Source organism: Hemiscyllium ocellatum, chromosome 5 (genome assembly GCF_020745735.1).
Source record: "Hemiscyllium ocellatum isolate sHemOce1 chromosome 5, sHemOce1.pat.X.cur, whole genome shotgun sequence".
Taxonomy (NCBI): domain Eukaryota; kingdom Metazoa; phylum Chordata; class Chondrichthyes; order Orectolobiformes; family Hemiscylliidae; genus Hemiscyllium; species Hemiscyllium ocellatum.
Genome location: NC_083405.1, coordinates 126596663 through 126617619, shown reverse-complemented (window position 1 = coordinate 126617619; position 20957 = coordinate 126596663). Strand labels below are relative to the sequence as shown.

Genomic DNA, 20957 nt, shown 5'->3' with positions numbered 1-20957 from the left:
CCTCTGTGAGTGTTTTGCTGGAGACAAGGTGTTGACTGGCTGTAATCACCTCCGCTAATCTCTGCTCAATTCGCCAATCTCCCAAACCTGGGAATCGCTGCACATGTATGTCATTAGCTCCCACTGAGTGTCCCCTAAATGTTCTCCAGATACAGCTTCTGGGCTCTGGAATGGCGACGTTAATGAGAAACATGTTTGCTTTCTCTGGTGACTGATACCTTCCCTCCTCCTGACCCGATAAGCAGGTGTGTTTCTCAGTATTAAAACTGCACCCTCTCCCTCTCCCATTCTGTGTTTGACCTGACCATGGAGTTGCTGATTCTTGCCCTGCTGCTCGGAACTGCTGGTAATTGTGTGATCATAACTTTGCTGTTTCCCTCTCTCTCTGTCTTCCCCACCTCTCCTGCTCTCTCTCTCTCTCTCTCTCTCTCCTTCCCTCTCTCTCTTTTGCACTCTCTCTCTCCCTCCCTCTCTCTTCCCCTCTCTCTCTCTCTCTCCTGCACACTCTCTCTCTCTCCTTCCTTCTGTCTCGGTCTCTCCCAAGCCATCTCTCTCTCTCTCTCTCTTTCTCCCTCCCCCTCTCTCTCTCCATCTCTTTCTCTCTGCCTCCCTCCCTCTCTCTCCCTCCCTCTCTCACTTTCTATCTCTCTCCTGCACTCGCTCCCTCTTTCTCTCTCCATCTCTCTTCCCCTCTCTCGCTCTCTCTCCTGCACACACTCTCTCTCTCTCCTTCATTCTGTCTCTCTCTCTCTCTCCCTCTCTCTCTCTATGTTATGATTTTCTCTGACCATTCTCTTCCCCTCTGGGTCCTGAATCACTTCTGGTTAACGGCATCTTTCGGCGTTCACGAGTCTGAGGTGAATCGAAGGGACGAGGAGGTGAGAGGCAGATCCTCAATAAATTTGGGGTAGACTTTGTCTGAGAGCAAGACTCCATGCAGAGGTTTTGAGATGAGGAGGCTCCCCACTCCTGATCCTCAGAGGGACCGGCTGCCATCCTGGCTTGCACGTTGGGTTGTGACATTGCAGGGAAAGAACTCGATTTATTACAGCACCGTCATGAATTCCTTTCAGTGTTAAATGTTCAGTCATGTACCTTCTTAAATGTGAGTGAAAAGCTTACGTTTCTTTATCACCACGTCTCGATTCATCATTTGAAAATGATGTCCTGTCCTTCCCAGATTTATCACAAAGGTTAAAGAGTTTAAAATAAATGCTGAAACGCCTCCTAATTTATCCAGCCTTCAGACCCAGGAGTCGTTCTTTTCAATGACTCAGGTGACAGAGATAGCGTTATTAACCATTCCTTATGAAACCTTCAAATCCCCTTTTAAATTCCCCCAGAGACGCATTTATCGACAGACAGAAAAACACAGGAATGGAGAGAGAATATTGCAAAGGGTTCATTGTTCTTTCGCTCCTAAGTTTGGCGGGGTTGGGTCTTTCCTTATTGGGTCCCCCAGTTTCACTCGTTCCCCAGATGCTTCCCTGGAAGTGCAGAGGGACCGGAGTGATTTGCTCTCACAGAGAACCTACCTCTCGTGTTTAAGGTCACCTCGTTTCCTTCAGGTGGGAAAGGGGTTTCGTTTTGACTGCAGAGAACAGAGAAACCGCTCCTGAGATGGTGGAGAGCGAGTCGCGCTGACCACCTCGGTTAGCCCACAGCCAATCATACAGGAGTTGGCAAGCGAGCAGCCACTGGCCTACAGACCAATCAGGGTTCATATGACACGGCCGCTCAGTGGGTTAGCACTGCTGCCACACGGCGCCAGGGATCTGGGTTCGATTCCAGCCTCGGGAAATCGGGGAATCAGACAATCACCCCGTGTCTGTGTGGGTTTCCTCCAGGTGCTCCGGTTTCCTCCCAGAGTCCAAAGATGTGCAGGTTATGGTGGATTGGCCATGCTAAATTACCCATAGTGCCCAGGGATGTGTAGGTTAGGGTGGATTGGCCATGCTAAATTACCCATAGTGCCCAGGGATGTGTAGGTTAGGGTGGATTGGCCATGCTAAATTACCAATAATGCCCAGGGATGTGCAGGTTAGGGTGGATTGGCCATGCTAAGTTGTCCCATAGTGCCCAGGGATGTGTAGGTTAGGGTGGATTGGCCATGCTAAATTACCCATAGTGCCCAGGGATGTGCAGGTTAGGGTGGATTGGCCATGCTAAATTACCAATAATACCCAGGGATGTGCAGGTTAGGGTGGATTGGCCATGCTAAATTGTCCCATAGTGTCCAGGGATGTGCAGGTTAGGGTGGATTGGCCATGCTAAATTGTCCCATAGTGCCCAGGGATGTGTAGGTTAGGGTGGATTGGCCATGCTAAATTACCCATAGTGCCCAGGGATGTGCAGGTTAGGGTGGATTGGCCATGGAAAATTGTCCCATAGTGCCCAGGGATGTGCAGGTTCGGTTCATTAGTCAGGGGTAAATGTAGAGTAGTGGGGTTGGGTTTGGGTGGGATACTCTTTGGAGGGTCGGGGTGGATTTGTTGGGCCGAAGGGCCTGTTTCCACACTGTAGGGATTGTATCATGCTAAAACGTGGGGCTCCATTTGTACGCGTGTGCCCCCAGACTGTCTGTGACCCCCTCAAATGCAACTTGTTCAAGTAACCGCGCAAACCATTGGGCACAGGTAAGCCGCTTCTCAAACACCTTCCAAAGAAACAGTCCCTCCCTTTTTCACTCGGCAGCCTGTAAGAACGCACCAAGGCCCTCCGAATTAATTGGGTTCCTTTCCACAGCGGCGTTCTCCGGAGATGAGAAGATTGTTGGCGGATATGAGTGCTCTCCGCATGGGGTTCCGTGGCAAGTGTCGCTGAACATTGGCTACCATTCCTGCGGGGCGTCCATCATCAGCGACCAATGGCTGGTTTCTGCTGCCCACTGTTGGTATTAGTAAGTATCCCCCTGTCTCCGAATGTACCACACAAACTCAGGCAAAGTCCCTTCCCCGCTCCCCACCCTCAAACTTTCCCAAGAAGGAAGTAACCGGGAAATGCTCGGGGAATCTAAACTGTTGGGGGTTGGGGGAAGGGGGTGGAGTCTGATACAAGAGTAGGGAGGGTATGGGCTGCAGATGCTGGAGGTCAGAGTTAAGAGTGTGTTGCTGGTTAAAGCACAGCAGGTCAGGCAGCATTTGAGGAGCAGGAACATCGACGTTTGGGGTATAAGCCCTTCATCAGGAATGGTGAAGCCATTCCTGAAGGAGGGCTTATGCCCGAAACGTCGAATTTCCTGTTCCTTGGATGCTGCCTGACCTGCTGCGCTTTTCCAGCAACACATTTTTAGTTTCATCAGGAATGGGTATGGTCCAGTTATGATGTGGAGTGTTAGACTGGGGTGGACAAAATTTAAAAATCACACCACACCAGATTTTAGTCCAACAGGTTTAATTGGAATTACAGAACAAACTCGATTTCCCAGACGAGACAGACGGGGAATATTTTGTTTGGATAACTGATTGTTCAGATAACAGGTTGTTAAGATACCTGAGAGCTCAGATATCTGATTGTTCGGATAATGGATTTTTCAAATAACGGATTGTTCGGATAACTGAGAGTTCGCAAAAGCAACTGTTCGGATAACAGATGGTTCAGATAACTGATTGTTCAGATGTTTTTACAGGACCTTGAGATCCTTTTCGGATAATCCGAAATTTGGATAATTGATGTTCGGATTACCGAGATTGTTCTGTACTCGCTTTGAGAGTGCTGCTGTTATATCAGGTGACTAGCTTCCTGATGAAGGAACAGCGCTCCGAAAGCCTTAGTGATTCCAAATAAACCTGCTGGACTCTAACCTGGTGTTAGGCAGAGAGTACACCTGGAGCGTGGCTAATACAGAGCCCAGCTCTGGTCACCGTGTTCCAGGAAGGATATGATTCAGGATTCAGGAGAGCTGTCCCAGGGAATGGGAGTGTTTGAGTCATGAAGGGGAGGCTGGATAGGTCGGAGCTCATTTTACTGGAGTCTAGGAGGTTGAGAGGTGACCTTACAGAGGTATGTAGAATCATGAGGGGCATGGCTACAGTTAATGGTAGCTGAAAATGTGTTGCTGGAAAAGCGCAGCAGGTCAGGCAGCATCCAAGGAGCAGGAGATTCAACGGTTCAGGCATAAGCCCTTCATCAGGAATTCTCCTGCTCCTTGGATGCTGCCTGACCTGCTGCGCTTTTCCAGCATCACACTTTCAGCTCAGATCTCCAGCATCTGCAGTCCTCACTTTCTCCTCCTGTTACTGGTAGTTGTCTTCCCCCTAGGGTGGGGGATTTGGAGACTGGGGGAGGGGATAGGCTGTTAAAGAGAGAGGGGAGAGATTTGAGGGATGAAGTTTTTACCCAGAGGGTGGTTTGTGTGGAAGGAACATCCTGGGGAAATGGGGTGGGGGGGTGTGGGGACAGTTGCGACGTTTAACTGGATCAGGACGTGAACGGGAGGGATGTGGGCCAGGAGCAGGAAGGGGTGGGACTGGTTTAGTGTGGGGATTATGGACTGGTTGGGCTGAAGGGTCTGTTCCCGTGCCGAAGGACTCAATGCCTATCGTTCCCTTCCTCAAAAGGTAGAAGATGCAGAATGGTTTAATATTTCTCAGGCAGAGATGGGTTCCCAACAACCGAGAGGGCGGGAGATTGCCGGGGGGCTGGTGCGGGACAGGACGGTTAATATTGAAACCAGACCAGCCATGATCTGACTGAATGGCAGAACGGACGGGAAGGGGCCGAATGGCCTTGGTTTGGTCCTGTGCATCTGTTCGTAAAAGGATTCAGGAGCATCAGGGGATCTGTGTCAGAGAACAGGCTGGCCCAATAACTGGGCCGAAAGGCCTCAAAGAATTCTGATTGGGTGGGATTGAGGAGAAGGTGTTGCTAATGACAACGGGGGAGTGGGAGATCAGAATGGGGGGGAGGGGATAGAAGACAGTCCCTAATAAATCCGCTGGGGAGTTCAGGAGTGATGGGGAGTGAGAATGGTGTTAATGTACTGAAGGGTGGGAGCTATATCAACGCATCAGGGAGAAGGGGATGGTGACAGGGTGGCGGTGTGTGTGGGGTGGAGAGAAAGAGAGAGTGAAAGAAAGAGAGGAGAAAGTGTGAGAGAGAGAGGGAGAAAGAGGGAGAGGGAGAGAGAGTGAGAGTGAGAGAGAGAGTGAGAGAGAGAGGGAGAGGGAGAGAGAGGGAGAGAAAGTGAGAGTGAGAGAGAGGGAGAGAGAGGGAGAGGGAGAAAGAGAGTGAAAGTGAGAGAGGGAGTGAGAGAAAGTGAGTGAGAAAGAGGGAGAGGAAGAGAGAGTGAGAGAGTGAGAGAAAGAGGGAGAGGGAGAGACAGGGAGAGGGAGAAAGAGAGTGAGAGAAAGTGAGTGAGTGAGAGAGAGGGAGAAAGAGGGAGAGAGAGAGAGTGAGAGAGAGGAAGAGGGAGAAAGAGAGTGAGAGAATGTGAGAAAGGGAGTGAGAGAACGTGAGTGAGAAAGAGGGAGAAAGAGGGAGAGGGAGGGAGAGTGAGAGAGTGAGAGAGAGAGGGCGAGGGAGAGACAGGGAGAGGGAGAAAGAGAGTGAGAGAAAGTGAGAGAGGGAGTGAGAGAGAGAGTGAGAGGAAATGAGAGAGAGTGAGAGGGAGAAAGAGAGTGAGAGAGAGTGAGAGAAGGTGTGAGAGAGAGTGAGAGAGAGTGAGAGAAGGTGTGAGAGAGAGTGAGAGGGTGTGAAAGGGAGTGAGAGAGTAAGAAGGAGTGGGAGAGAGGGAGAGAGAGAGTGAGAGTGAGAGAGGGAGAGGGAGAAAGAGAGTGAGAAAAAGTGAGAGAGGGAGTGAGAGAGAGTGAAAGGGAGTGAGAGAGAAAGAGAGGGAGTGTGCAGGTGCGATTTACATGAACAATTCCAGGGATGAGGAAGTTTGGGGATCAGGATGGAGTGAAGAGGGTGGGACTGTTCTCCCTGGAGCAGAGAACCCAGAGGGAGAGGGAGGGAGGGAGATTGGATCGAGGTTTACAACATCAGGGGCAGGAGCTGGAGAGAATCGAGTGGGAGGAGCTGTTCCCAGTCGGAAAAGGGAACAAGGAACGAGAGGGGCAGGGATTGAATGAGAAGCAAGGGCAATGTGAGTGAAACCATTTCCACCCAGCGAGTGGTGAGGGGGCTGGGGGAGAGGCACTGCCTGGGGATGAGCGGGACAGGAGGAGGCAGGGTCAACCGAGGGGCACGGTGGGGCTGGATATTTAGACAGGGCTATGGGGAAAGGGGGCAGGGATTTGGGGCTAGGGGATAGAACCAGCACGCTGGGCCGAATGGCGTCCGCCCTCGAACGGTGACTTGGGAGCTGGGAGGGGGATGTTCTTGTTGACTGGGGTGGGTGAGGTTGACTGGCTAACCCCCGTCGGTATCTCTGTCTCCTCCCACACCCCCCATCTCTCTCTCTCTCTGTCTGACAGCCCAGGTTATATGGTAGCAGCATTAGGAGACCCAGACTGGGCAGTGTTTGAAGGCACTGAGCAGCTCATAAAGATCGACAATATCTTCTGGCATGATAAATACGACTATTATACCCTGGACCATGACATCATGTTGATTAAGCTGAATGTTCCCTGCATCTTCAATGACTACATCCAGCCGGTCAGACTGCCCACAAACTGCGCTGCGGATGGGACCATGTGCACTGTGTCGGGCTACGGAAATCTCCTCGGCTCTGGATGTAAGTGACTCCCCAACCCTCCCAGGCCCCACGCACTGGCAAGTCTCCCCCTCCCCCCACAGGGCCAGAGAACTTCCCGTCACCTCCCAGCGACGCAAGATCCCGCAACCCGACTCCTTGCGTTCCGACCCAACTTCCCACAGTCACAGAGACGGACGGCACGGGAACAGACCCTTCGGCCCGACCCGTCCAGGCTGGCCCAGGTGTCCCAACCCAATCCAGTCCCATTTGCAAAGCCCATATCCCTCCAAACCCTTCCTGTTCATATACCCATCCGAATGCCTCTTGAATGCTGTCATTGTACCAGCCTCCACCACTTCCTCTGGCAGCTCATTCCATCCACGTACCACCCTCTGGGTAAATTCCAACATTTCAAAACTCAACCCATTTTTAATCAAGAAACCTCACCACATAATCCAGGCCCGACTCTCAGAGGGGCAGTGCTGAGGGAGCGCCGCACTGTCGGAGAGTCAGTGCTGAGGGAGTGCTGCACTATTGGAGGGTCAGTGCTGAGGGAGTGCCGCACTGTCGGAGGGTCAGTGCTGAGGGAGTGCCGCACTATTGGAGGGTCAGTGCTGAGGGAGTGCCGCACTGTCGGAGGGTCAGTGCTGAGGGAGTGCCGCACTGTCAGAGGGTCAGTGCTGAGGGAGCGCCGCACTCTCAGAGGGTCAGTGCTGAGGGAGCGCCGCACTGTCGGAGGGTCAGTGCTGAGGGAGTGCCGCACTGTCGGAGGGTCAGTGCTGAGGGAGTGCCGCACTGTCGGAGGGTCAGTGTGAAAGACAGTTGGTGTTTGTATGTTTTCCTGTCTGTGTATGAGCAGAGTAGGTGTCTGTGAAAGAGAGTGTGTTTTTTTTTGGGTCTGTGTGTGTCTCTGTTTGTTTGTCTCAGTGTGAGTGAGTGTGTGTGTGTGTGTGTGTGAGAGAGTGTGTGAGTGTGTGTCTCAGTGTGTGAGTGAGTGTGTGAGTCTCTGTGTGTGAGTGTGTGTGTGTGAGTGTGTGTGTCTCTGTGTGAGTGAGTGTGAGTGTGTGTGAGAGTGTGTGAGTGTGTGTGTGTGTGTGTGTCTCAGTGTGTGAGAGAATGTGTGAGTGTGTGAGTGTGTGTCTGTGTGTGTGTCTCTCTGAGTGTGTGTGAGAGTGTGTGTGTCTGTGTGAGTGTATGAGTGTGTGTGTGAGTGCGTGTGTGTGTGTGTGAGTGAGTGAGTGTGAGTGTATTTTTGTGTGAGTGTGTTTGGGTGTGTGTGGGTGTGAGTGAGAGTGTGTGTGTGTGTGTGTGTGAGTGTGAGTGTGTGTGTCTCTGTGTGTGTGAGTCTAGGAATGTGTGTGTGTGAGTGTGAGTGTGTGTGAGAGTGTGTGTGTGTGTGAGTGTGTGTCTCTGTGTGTGAGTGAGTGTGTGTGTGAGTGAGTGTGTGTGTGTGATTGAGTGTGTGTGTGAGTGTGTGTCTCTGTGTGTGAGTGAGTGTGTGAGTGTGTGTGTCTCTGTGTGTGAGTGAGTGTGTGAGTGTGAGTGTGAGTGAGTGTGTGTGTGTCACTGTGTGTGAGTGAGTGTGTGTGTGTGTCTCTGTGTGTGAGTGAGTGTGTGAGTGTGTGTGAGTGAGTGTGTGTGAGTGTGTGTCTCTGTGTGTGAGTGTGTGAGTGTGAGTGTGTGAGTGAGTGTGAGTGTGAGTGTGTGAGTGACTGTGAGTGTGAGTGTGAGTGTGTGAGTGAGTGTGTGTGTCTGTGTGAGTGAGTGTGGGAGTGTCTCTGTGTGTGTCTGTGTGTGTGTGTGTGAATGTGTGTGAATGAGTGTGAGTGTGTGAGTGTGTGTCCCTGTGTGTGAGTGACTGTGAGTGTGAGTGTGTGTGAGTGAGTGGGTGTGTCTGTGTGAATATGAGTGTGAGTGTGAGTGTGTGTGTGAGTGTGTGTGTGTCTGTGTGAGTGAGTGTGAGAGTGAGTGTGTGCGTCTCTATGTGTGTGAGTGTGTGTGTGTGTCTGTGTGTGAGTGAGTGTGAGAGTGTCTCTGTGTGTGTCTCTGTGTGTGTATGAGTGTGTGAATATGTGTGTGTGAGTGTGTATGTGTGTGAGTGTGTGTCTCTGTGTGTGAGTGAGTGTGTGAGTGTGAGTATGTGTGAGTGAGTGTGTGAGTGAGTGTGTGTGTGTGTGAGTGAGTGTGTGAGGATGTGAGTGTGTGTGAGTGTGAGTGTGTGAGTGTGTGAGTGAGTGTGTGAGTGAGTGTGTGAGTGAGTGTGTGAGTGTGTGTGAGTGTGTCTGTGAATGTGTGTGTGTGAGTGTGTGTGAGTGCGAGTGTGTAAATGAGTGTGAGTGTGTGTGTGTGTCTCTGTGTGTGAGTGTGTGTGTGTGTGAGTGTGTGCGTGTGTCAGTGTGTGTGTGTGAGAGTGTGTGTGTCTGTGACTGTGTGTGTGTGAGTGTGTGTGTCTGTGTGTGTGTGAGTGAGTGTGAGTGTGAGTGAGTGTGCGTGTGTGTGTGCGTGTGAGTGTGTGTGTGTGAGTGTGTGAGTGTGTGTGTGTGAGTGTGTGTGAGTGAGTGTGAGTGTGTGAGTGTGTGTGTGAGAGTGTGTGTCTCAGTGTGAGCTGGGTGTTACTGACTGTGTGTGTGTGTTCTAGCCCAGTACCCTGACAGCCTGCACTGTGTGGACGTGCCCATTGTGAGCGCTGCAGAGTGTGATGCGGCGTACCCGGGCCTGATCACCAGTACCATGGTGTGTGCCGGCTACCTGGAGGGAGGCAAGGACGCCTGTCAGGTTAGTGGCCATCTCTACTCATGGCGGCCATGTCCTGCTCTCCAGGGCTGTCCTGCTCTCTCTCTCTGTCTGTATCTCTCTCTCTCTGACTTGCACACTCACACTCACACACTCACACACAGACACACACACATTCTTATGCACACACACACTCACACGCACTCTCACAGACACACACACACTCACACGCACACTCACACACTCACACACAGACACATACACATTCTCACACACACACTCACACAGACACACACATACACACACTCACATGCACACTCACACACAGACACACACACTCACACACACACTCATACACACACACACGCTCACACACACACACACCCACAGACAAACAGACATACAAACACACACTCACACACAAACATACTCTCACGCACACACACACCCACACTCACACTCACACTCACTCACACACACACACTCATGCACAGACACACACACTCACCCACCTGCACATACACACTCACACGCACACACAGACACACACACTCACACACAGACACCCACCTGCACATACACACTCACACGCACACACAGACACACACTCACACACACAGACACACACACACACTCACACACACTCTCTTTCTGATTCTTTTTCTCTCACATGTTTGTCCCTCTTTTGTCTCCCTCTCACTCCCTCCCACTCTCACTCTCTATCTCTTTCTCTCTCTCTCTATCTGTGTGTCTCTCTCTCTCTCTCTGTGGCTCTCTCTCTCTGTCTCACTCTCCCTCTCACTCACTTTCTCGGTCTGACTTTATCTCACTCTCTCTGTCGCTGTCTCTCACTCTCACTCTATGTGTCTCTCTCTCACCCTCTCTGACTTATTCTCACACTCCCTCTCTTTCTGTCTCTCTGTCTCTTTCTCTCACTCTCTGTCTCACGCTCACTCACTCACACACTCTCTCTGTCTCTCTCTCTCATACACACGCTCTCTGTCTCTCTCTCTCACTCTCTTTCTCTCACTCGGTCTGTCTCTCTGTCTCTCTCTCACACACACACACTTACTGTCTCTCTCTCACACACACTCTTTGTCTCTCACACACACTCACTCTCTCTGTCTCTGTCTCTCTCTCTCTCACACACACACTCTCTCTATCTCTCTCTCTCACACACACACACACTCTGTCTCTCTCTCACACACACACTCTCTCTGTCTCTCTCACACACACACACACACTCTGTCTGTCTCTCTCTCTCACACACACACTCTCTCTGTCTCTCTCACACACACACACTCTCTCTGTCTCTCTCACACACACACACTCTCACTGTCTCTCTCTCACACACACTCTCTCTGTCTCTCTCACACACACACACACTCTGTCTCTCCCTCTCACACACACACACTCTCTCTGTCTCTCTCACACACACTCTCTGTCTCTCTCACATACACACACACTCTCTGTCTCTCTCACATACACACACTCTCTCTGTCTCTCACACACTCTCTCTCTGTCTCTCTCACACACACACTCTCTCTGTCTCTCTCTCACACACACACTCTCTCTGTCTCTCTCTCACACACACACACACTCTGTCTGTCTCTCTCTCTCACACACACACTCTGTCTCTCTCACACACACACACTCTCACTGTCTCTCTCACACACACACACTCTCACTGTCTCTCTCTCACACACACTCTCTGTCTCTCTCACACACACACACTCTCTCTGTCTCTCTCACACGCACACACACTCTCTCTGTCTCTCTCACACACACACACTCTCTCTGTCTCTCACACGCATACACTCTCTGTCTCACACACACACACTCTCTCTGTCTCTCTCACACGCACACACACTCTCTCTGTCTCTCTCTCTCATACACACGCTCTCTGTCTCTCTCTCTCACACACTCTCTGTCTCTCTCTCTCTCACACTCTCTCTGTCTCTCTCTTACACACACACTCTCTGCCTCTTTCTCTCACACACACACACACACACTCTCTCTGTCTCTCACACTCACACTCTCTCTGTCTCTCACACACACACTCGCTGCCTCTTTCTCTCACACACACGCTCTCTGTCTCTCTCTCACACACACACACACACACTCTCTCTGTCTCTCTCTCTCTCACACACACTCTGCCTCTCTCTCACACACACACTCTGCCTCTCTCTCACACACACACGCTCTCTCTGTCTGTCTATCTCTCTCACACACACACTCTCTCTGTCTCTCTCTCACACATACACACTCTCTTTCTCACACACACACTCACTGTCTCTCTCTCTCTCTCACACACACACACTCTCTCTGTCTCTCTCTCTCTCACACACACTCTCTCTCTCACACACACACTCTCTCTGTCTCTCTCTCTCTCACACACTCTCTCTGTCTCTCTCACACACACACACTCTCTCTGTCTCTCTCACACACACACTCTCTCTCTGTCTCTCTCTCTCACACACACACACTCTCTCTGTCTCTCTCTCTCTCACACACTCTCTCTGTCTCTCTCTCTCTCACACACTCTCTCTGTCTCTCTCACACACACTCTCTCTCTCTCACACACACACTCTCTCTGTCTCTCTCTCTCTCACACACACTCTCTCTGTCTCTCTCACACACACACTCTCTCTCTGTCTCTCTCTCTCACACACACACACTCTCTCTGTCTCTCTCTCTCTCACACACACTCTCTCTCTCTCACACACACACTCTCTCTGTCTCTCTCTCTCTCACACACTCTCTCTGTCTCTCTCACACACACACTCTCTCTCTGTCTCTCTCTCTCTCACACACACACTCTCTCTGTCTCTCTCTCTCTCACACACTCTCTCTGTCTCTCTCACACACACACACTCTCTCTCTCTCACACACACACTCTCTGTCTCTCTCTCACACACACACTCTCTCTCTCTCGGTCTCACTCTATCTCTCTCTCGCTCTCTCTCTCCCTCTCTCTCTCTGTCTCACTCTATCTCTCTTTGGATCAAAAGCTGGGAGACAGTGAGGACAGCAGATGCTGGAAAAGCACAGCAGGTCCGGCAGTATCCGAGGATCAGGAGGGTGGAGGGTTCGGGATGAAGCCCTTCATCGGGAAGGTGACATGTTCCTGCTGCCTGGATACTGCCGGACTGACTTCAACAACGGGAAGACTGAGAAAGGAGTGTTCAACAGGGAGCGAGAGAAGGAAAGAACAACGGAGAAGGAAGAGAGAGAGAGACAGTGAGAAAGAGAGAGAGCATGAGAGAGAGAGAGAGCATGAGAGAAGGAGGCAGAGAGAGCGAGAGAGACACAGAGAAAGAGACAGACAGGATGTGAGAGTGTGTGACAGAGAGAGAGAGAGAGGGAGGGAGTGAGAGACAGAGAGAGGGAGTGAGTGAGGGAGAGACATAGGGAGGGAGGGGGAGACAGAGAGAGGGAGTGAGTGAGGGAGATACAGAGGGAGGGAGTGAGTGAGAGAGAGACAGAGAGAGGGAGTGAGTGAGTGAGAGACAGTTAGAGGGAGAGGGAGGGAGTGAGGGAGAGACAGAGGGAGTGAGTGAGGGAGGGAGAGACATAGAGAGGGAGGGAGTGAGGGAGAGACAGAGAGAGTGAGTGAGGGGGGGAGAGACAGAGAGAGGGAGAGAGAGAGAGTGTGTGAGGGAGACAGAGAGAGGGAGGGAGTGAGGGGAGAGAGAGAGACGGAGTGAGGGAGAGAGAGAGACAGAAAGAGGGAGTGAGGGAGAGAGAGGGAGAGGGACTGAGAGACAGAGAGAGGGAGAGGGAGAGAGAGACAGAGAGAGGGAGTGAGGGAGGGAAAGAGAGAGAGAGTGAGGGAGTGAGAGGTAGAGAGAGACGGAGAGGGAGAGAGAGAGACAGAGAGAGGGAGTGAGAGACAGAGAGAGGGAGTGAGGGAGGGAAAGAGAGAGAGAGTGAGGGAGTGAGAGACAGAGAGAGGGAGTGAGGGAGGGAAAGAGAGAGAGAGTGAGGGAGTGAGAGGTAGAGAGAGACGGAGAGGGAGAGAGAGAGAGACAGAGAGAGAGAGAGAGAGAGACAGAGAGAGGGAGTGAGTGAGGGAAAGAGAGATGGTGCAGGGAGGGTGATTGGGGAGGGACGATGAGGGTGGAGGGTTTGGGGATGGGTGTTGAGGGGGATTGCTGTATCAGCCCGGGATGAGTGACGGAATGTCGTGTCTCTCCGACGCAGGGAGATTCCGGAGGCCCGCTGGTCTGTGATGGTGTCCTGCAGGGAATTGTATCCTGGGGATATGGATGTGCCGAACAGAATCACCCGGGGGTCTACACCAAGGTCTGCTCGCTCCTGGACTGGATTTACGAAACAATGGCCAACAATTAAACCCCATTCCCCATCAGCAACGCCTCCCTCTCCCCCCTCGGTCAGACACAGGGGTCCCTCAGAGCCGCCTGGCAACATGTCGTCCTGTTTCAAATAAAGAATTTACGTAGCAGCCGGTGCCGCCCTGTTGATTTCCTTGGGGAAGGGGTCTCGCAGCGAGTGTCTTAGTGTGCCCATCTCCCACACGATGCGACGGGGTGGGGGCGCGGTTGGCGCAGTTTGGCAAGGAGGTGGGGGCATGGGTGGGTGAAGACCAGGCAGAGTGGGTGGGGGACAAAGGAGTAGAGGGGATGTCTTCAGAAATGGGGGAAGGAGTGGGTGGGGAACCCCTCTCTCAATCACTGGGGAAATGGACCCAGCACAAAGATTAGGCCCCATTTCGTCATTGGTTGAGGAGACGTTGACCTCACTGGCTCAGCCAACATGGAATGACCATCCTCAACGTCCCAGCCAACCCCATCACTGCGGGGCTGGAGTCACGTGGAGACCAGACAGGGCAATGTTCCTTCCCTGATGGAGCCTCCCAATAATTGACAAGGGATTCCCCAGCTCCCAGTAGCCTCTTAGCCTCGAGTTTTTGACTGGATTCCAAGCTCCCCATCTGCCCTGGGGGTGACCTCAGAACGTTACCTGGGCTTCTGGACTCATGTCGCAGCGATGAAAAAGGTTTTAACGTTGGAAACTACTTCACAAATCGAGGGAAGGGGATTAGCACCCTTCCCTTCATCGCTCAGCCCTTTGAGTGTAGGAGTTGGGGACGTCATGTTGGGGTTGTACAGGACATTGGGGAGGTCCCTTCTGGAATACTGTGTCCAGTTCCGGTCTCCCTGTTATAGGAAGGATATTGTTAAACTGGGCAGGGTTCTGGAGAGATTTCCCAGGATGTGGCCGGGAATGGGAGGGTTTGAGCTACAGGAAGAGGCTGGATAAGCTGGGACTGTTTTCCCTGGAGCGTCGGAGGCTGAGGGGTGACCTTATAGAGGTTTATAAAATCATGAGGGGCATGGATAGGGTAAATAGACAAAGTCCCATCCCTGGGGTGGGGCAGTTCAAGACTGGGGGGCACATTTTTTTAGGGGAGAGGGGAAAGATTTAAAATGGACCTGAGGGGCAACTTTTTTTACCCAGAGGGTGGTCCGCGAGTTGGAATGAGCCAGTGGGGGGGACAGTTACAGCGTTTAATAGACATTTGGATAAGGACATGAGCAGGAAAGGGTGGGAGGGAGATGGAGCAGGCAGGTGAGGGGGGCTAGTTTAGCTTGGGGATTATGGCCAGCATGGACTGGTTGGGCCGAAGGGTCTGTTTCTGTGCTGTAGACAATATCCCCAGGTCACCACCTGCCCTTTCGGGGAACACGGAGCATTGAGAAAGTAGGTCAAGGATGGAAACCCCCACAAATTCTCAAGGAAGGATTTGGAAAGTCACGCCCGTTCGAGGCCAGAGGGGGACGAATGTGCACAAGTGGGGCTGGTGCAGATTCGAGAGGCCGAATGGTCTCTTTCGTGCTGTACAGGTGGGCGCGGCACAGTCTGGGGAAGAGCTTACGGCCAGGGGACGTGGGCGCAGATGGGTATTTGTGGTGTTTGTGACCCCTGAGGCCTGAGACATCGATTTCTCCTGCCCCTCGGATGCTGCCTGACCTGCTGCGCTTTTCCAGCACCACTCTCACCTGGACTGGAGTGGTTGTCCCTTACCCGGAGTTACCCTTGAGAAAGGGGCCTTGCCGAAATGCTGCAGTTCGTACGTCGATGCTCTCTGTCTCCATCAGCTCCATTTTATTCTTTTGCGACAGGAAGGTTGAGCAGTTTGCACTCACTGGCTCAGGTCGGGTAAAGGTGGCACGTTCTCTACCCTAAATGGGGCATCAGAGGGCGAGATTGGGCTGCTTTGGAACACTCAATAGCAACGCCACGATGGGAGTTACAGAGTTTGACATTTTCTTTGAGATAAATGGGGGAGGGAGGGGATGGTACACACTGCTGTTACTGAGGGGGGGGGAGGGAGGGGATGGTACACACTGCTGTTACTGAGGGGGGTGGGGAGAGGGAGGGGATGGTACACACTGCTGTTACTGAGGGGGGTGGGGAGAGGGAGGGGATGGTACACACTGCTGTTACTGAGGGGGGTGGGGAGAGGGAGGGGATGGTACACACTGCTGTTACTGAGGGGGGGTGGGGGGAGGGAGGGGATGGTACACACTGCTGTTACTGAGGGTCGGTGGGGGGGAGGGAGGGGATGTTTGTGGGTGTGGGGTCAATCCAGCCGGGGGCTGCTTTGTCCCTGGATGGTGTCGAGCTTCTCGAGTGTTGTTGGAGCTGCCCCCATCCAGGGGCAAGTGGGGAGTATTCCCTCCCCCTCCTGCCTTGGGCCTTGTCGATGGTGGGACAGGCTTTGGGGGGAGTCAGGAGGGGAGTTACTCGCTGCAGGATTCCCAGCCTCTGACCTGCTCTTGGAGCCGCTGTGTTGATGTGGTGGGTCCAGTTGGGTTTCTGGGTCAATGGTAACCCCCAGGAGGGTGACAGTGGGGGGATTCAGTGATGGGAACACCGTGGAAGGTCAAGGGGCAGGGGTTAGATTCCCTCCTGTTGGAGGTGATGTATATGTCTGGTTAGTGTGTGGTGTGAATGTTCCTTGCCCCTTGTCAGCCCAAGCCTGGATCCTGTCCAGATCTTGGTGCATTTGCACACGGCCTGCTTCAGGATGTGAGGAGTGGGTGAATGGGGCTGAACGCTGTGTAACCATCAGTCACCATCCCCATCCTGACCTTATGACAGAGGGAAGGTCAGTGAGGAAGCAGCTGAAGATGGTTGGGCCTCAGACTGTCCCCTGAGGGTCTCCTGCAGAGATGGCCTGGTGCTGGGATGGGTGACCCTCCAACAACCACAACAATATAAAGGATTACGACTTAACAACCCTCTGGGGAATTCTCCACGGCAACGATTTGACCCTTCAGGGTGAATTTGCCAACAAATTGTCCAATCCTCTCCTGCCGTGTAAGTTACAGTTCCCTGCGGGAAACGCGGTATGCTTGAGGAAGGGAAGAGATTAACAAATCTCACTGAAGGACAGAATGTAAGTGATGAGCCGAATGGACAACATCACTTTATGGTTTAATATTGAACAACCACTCGATTTGTAACCAATAAACCACTCGACGCGGTTCGCCAATGTTTATTCTGACATATTTCTTTATTAATAGCCGTTCCCCAGGCTGCGAGGGGCAGGAATACATGCGGAAGCGAGCTCTAATTCTTCCTCCTCGTTTCTCGGATCCAGGGAAGGTAGTTGCAGACTTTAGTGTAGACTCCAGGGAAATTAGGCTCCGCACAACCTAATCCCCAGGACACAATTCCTTCCAACTTCCCATCGCACACCAACGGACCCCCGGAGTCACCCTGTTTGGGAGAAATCCAATACAAGTGGGCTGAGACGTGGCAGATGGAGTTTAATTCAGATAAACGTGAGGTGCTGCATTTTGGGAAAGCAAATCTTAGCAGGACTTATACACTTAATGGTAAGGTCCTAGGGAGTGTTGCTGAACAAAGAGACCTTGGAGTGCAGGTTCATAGCTCCTTGAAAGTGGAGTCGCAGGTAGATAGGATAGTGAAGAAGGTGTTTGGTATGCTTTCCTTTATTGGTTAGAGTATTGAGTACAGGAGTTGGGAGGTCATGTTGCAGCTGTACAGGACATTGGTTAGGCCACTGTTGGAATATTGTGTGCAATTCTGGTCTCCTTCCTATCGGAAAGATGTTGTGAAACTTGAAAGGGTTCAGAAAAGATTTACAAGGATGTTGCCAGGGTTGGAGGATCTGAGCTACAGGGAGAGGCTGAACAGGCTGGGGCTGTTTTCCCTGGAGCGTCGGAGGCTGAGGGGTGACCTTATAGAGGTTTATAAAATCATGAGGGGCATGGATAGGGTAAATAGACAAAGTGTTTTCCCTGGGGTCGGGGAATCCAGAACTAGAGGGGCATAGGCTTAGGGTGAGAGGGGAGAGATATAAAAGGGACCTAAGGGGCAACTTTTTCACCCAGAGGGTGGTACGTGTATGGAATGAGCTGCCAGAGGCAGTGGTGGAGGCTGGTACAATTGCAACATTTAAGAGGCATCTGGATGGGTATATGAATAGGAAGGGTTTGGAGGGATATGGGCCGGGTGCTGGCAGGTGGGACTAGATTGGGTTGGGATATCTGGGTCAGCATGGACAGGTTGGACCGAAGGGTCTGTTTCCGTGCTGTACATCTCTATGACTCTATCAGATCAGGTAGACTGAGAGAGATTTCAGCCAAAGAAAGAAATTTTAAGAAGCATCTCACAGGATGGGAGAGACACATTGGTGGGCGGTTTGAGGGAGGGTATTCCAAAGTTACAGAGATAGGGAGGGGTGTAGGGGCTAGAGGGGGTTACAGAGATAGGGAGGGGGTGTAGGGGCTGGAGGGGGTTACAGAGATAGGGAGGGGGTGTAGGGGCTGGAGGGGGTTACAGAGATAGGGAGGGGTGTAGGGGCTGGAGAGGGTTACAGGGATAGGGAGGGGGTGTAGGGGCTGGAGGGGGTTACAGAGATAGGGAGGGGTGTAGGGGCTGGAGGGGGTTACAGAGATAGGGAGGGGGTGTAGGGGCTGGAGGGGGTTACAGAGATAGGGAGGGGTGTAGGGGCTGGAGAGGGTTACAGAGATAGGGAGGGGGTGTAGGGGCTGGAGGGGGTTACAGAGATAGGGAGGGGGTGTAGGGCTGGAGGGGGTTACAGAGATAGGGTGGGGGTGTAGGGGCTGGAGGGGGTTACAGAGATAGGGAGGGGTGTAGGGGCTGGAGAGGGTTACAGAGATAGGGAGGGGGTGTAGGGGCTGGAGGGGGTTACAGAGATAGGGAGGGGTGTAGGGGCTGGAGGGGGTTACAGAGATAGGGAGGGGGTGTAGGGGCTGGAGGGGGTTACAGAGATAGGGAGGGGGTGTAGGGGCTGGAGGGGGTTACAGAGATAGGGAGGGGGTGTAGGGGCTGGAGGGGGTTACAGAGATAGGGAGGGGGTGTAGGGGCTGGAGAGGGTTACAGAGATAGGGAGGGGGTGTAGGGGCTGGAGGGGGTTACAGAGATAGGGAGGGGGTGTAGGGGCTGGAGGGGGTTACAGAGATAGGGAGGGGGTGTAGGGGCTGGAGGGGGTTACAGAGATAGGGAGGGGGTGTAGGGGCTGGAGGGAGTTACAGAGATAGGGAGGGGGTGTAGGGGCTGGAGGGGGTTACAGAGATAGGGAGGGGGTGTAGGGGCTGGAGGGTGTTACAGAGATAGGGAGGGGGTGTAGGGGCTTCAGTTTTGAGTCAGAGAAATCCATTCCCCTTTCGGATTGAGTTGTGGTTACATCGGCCTCCGTTCAGCAGGTGGAGAGCGGGACAGATGAAGGAGAGTAAATGCTCCCTCTGTTCTGCATCTCCTGACCCCACCCTCCCCCACCCTTCCCCACCCTTCCCCACCCTCACCCAGCCTTACCCGCCCTTACCCACCCTTACCGACCCTTACCGACCCTTACCCGCCCTTACCCACCCTTCCCCACCCTCACCCACCCTCACCCAGCCTTACCCACCCTTACCCACCCTTACCCACCCTTCCCCACCCTAACCCACCCTCACCCAGCCTTACCCACCCTTACCCACCCTCACCCACCCTTCCCCACCCTCACCCACCCGTACCCGGCCTTACCTGACAGCTGTCTTTCCCACCCTGCAAGAAACCAGCACAGACCATGTTTCTGGAGATCATGCCTGGGTAGGCATTGTTACAGGTGGTTTCAGACAATATCGGGACATCAAGGCACTGCAGGTGAGCAGGATACTGTACTGTGGACAGAACACAGAGCTGATTCAATCTGGGGATAAGATCCAAACTCTTCCCATTGGGTCCCTCGCACCATCCCTGTATCCATGACTACAGTGGGATGGTCAGAGTTCAGGGGCGAATCTCCCATCCTTGATTAGTCCGTAACCAGGCGGTTATCCCGAAATCTGGGACAATTTAGTTGGAGATGGTGTGTCACAGAAACCTGGAATAAGGAGTGATAGCTTGAAGTGGTAAGATCGCGCCCCATCAGTTTTGAAATCTCTCACCCAAATTTCTGAAAGTATACACTGATATTTGTGAGATCGCACGCTGGTATTTATGAAATCTAAAATTTGTGAAATCATACTCTTAAAGTTGTGAAATAACTTACCCCCATTTGTGAAATTATGCACTAACATTAGTGTAATTGTACACTGAAATAAATAAAATTACCTGCTGAACTTACACACTGAAATTAGTGAAATTATACACTGAAATTCAGTGAAATTACACATCAAATTTAGTGAAATTACACACTGAAATTCGTGATATCATGCACTGAATTCAGAGAAATTATATACTGAAATTTAGTGAAATTGCAGACTGAAATTGGTGAAAGTGCAGATTTAAATTATTGAAATTACGCACCGAAATGATTGAAATTACACACTGAAATTAGTGAAATGACACACTGAAGTTATTGAAAGTGCACACTGAAATGGTGAAATGACACATTGAAATTAGTGAAATTCTGTCCATGATGACTGCTATTTTCAGTCCTGTGTTCAGGAATATTTAGGGTCTGCTGAACTAAGGGAGCTGTGAACTTTATTCAGCATCTTAGCATGGCTTCCCCTTGCCCTGAGGGCTGTGAGAGACAGCCTGATCACTTTCTGTGATGCCACATCTCATTCGTGTACCACACCATGAGACTTGAACTCCCTGCCCTCCCTCGGGAAGGAATCCACCCGGTCAGCTGAGGGGGGCGGGAGTGGGGGGGGGGGGGTTGCGTTGGCCAGGATTTGACATCAGGACGCCTATCCGTGTTTCACAGAGGGCTCAGGTGAGGACTTCCAGCTCTTTCGGAGGGCACTGGCTATCAACGAGGGGGTCAGTGAATCGTCGGGGTCATCCCAGGCTCTCGGATCACTCAGAAATCTAAACGTTGGCGCCGTCGCGGTTATCGAACGCGTGTTGGTGGGAATGCCACCCACCTCCTCCATTGTTGAGGAGATTCCCCCATCCGGACACCAGGCACTGGAGCCCCGCGGAGGGGCAGGAGCTGGACAGTGGGACTGGGCGAGCGGACTGGCTGAATTGGACCGGTCTCGACAGCTTGACCAACATGATGTCGTTGTCGACGGTCCCGTAGTTGTAGGCGGGGTGGCTGATCACCTTGGAAACCTGGATGTGTTGCTCAGTGCCC

At 52.3% G+C, this 20957-nt stretch overlaps 2 protein-coding genes across 3 annotated transcripts; one reads left to right on the top strand and one right to left on the bottom strand.

The window, feature by feature from the left end:
* The first annotated feature begins 306 nt into the window (after positions 1-306).
* On the top strand, positions 307-13723 carry LOC132815856 (trypsin-like). 2 transcript variants are annotated; one of them, XM_060825171.1, is made up of 5 exons: positions 307-346; positions 2746-2889; positions 6422-6676; positions 9276-9412; positions 13574-13723. In XM_060825171.1, the coding sequence occupies exons 1-5, from the start codon at positions 307-309 to the stop codon at positions 13721-13723; spliced, it is 726 nt and encodes a 241-aa protein (XP_060681154.1). The 2 variants fall into 2 exon arrangements, with proteins under 2 accessions (XP_060681154.1, XP_060681153.1); XM_060825170.1 differs by having other exon boundaries at positions 2746-2893; positions 6417-6676.
* Positions 13724-16969: 3246 nt separating this feature from the next.
* On the bottom strand, positions 16970-20950 carry LOC132815854 (trypsin II-P29-like). The gene is made up of 3 exons (XM_060825168.1): positions 20746-20950; positions 19415-19551; positions 16970-17119 (listed from the first exon to the last, which is right to left on the bottom strand). The coding sequence occupies exons 1-3, from the start codon at positions 20876-20878 to the stop codon at positions 16970-16972; spliced, it is 420 nt and encodes a 139-aa protein (XP_060681151.1). The 5' UTR covers positions 20879-20950.
* Positions 20951-20957: the final 7 nt, after the last annotated feature.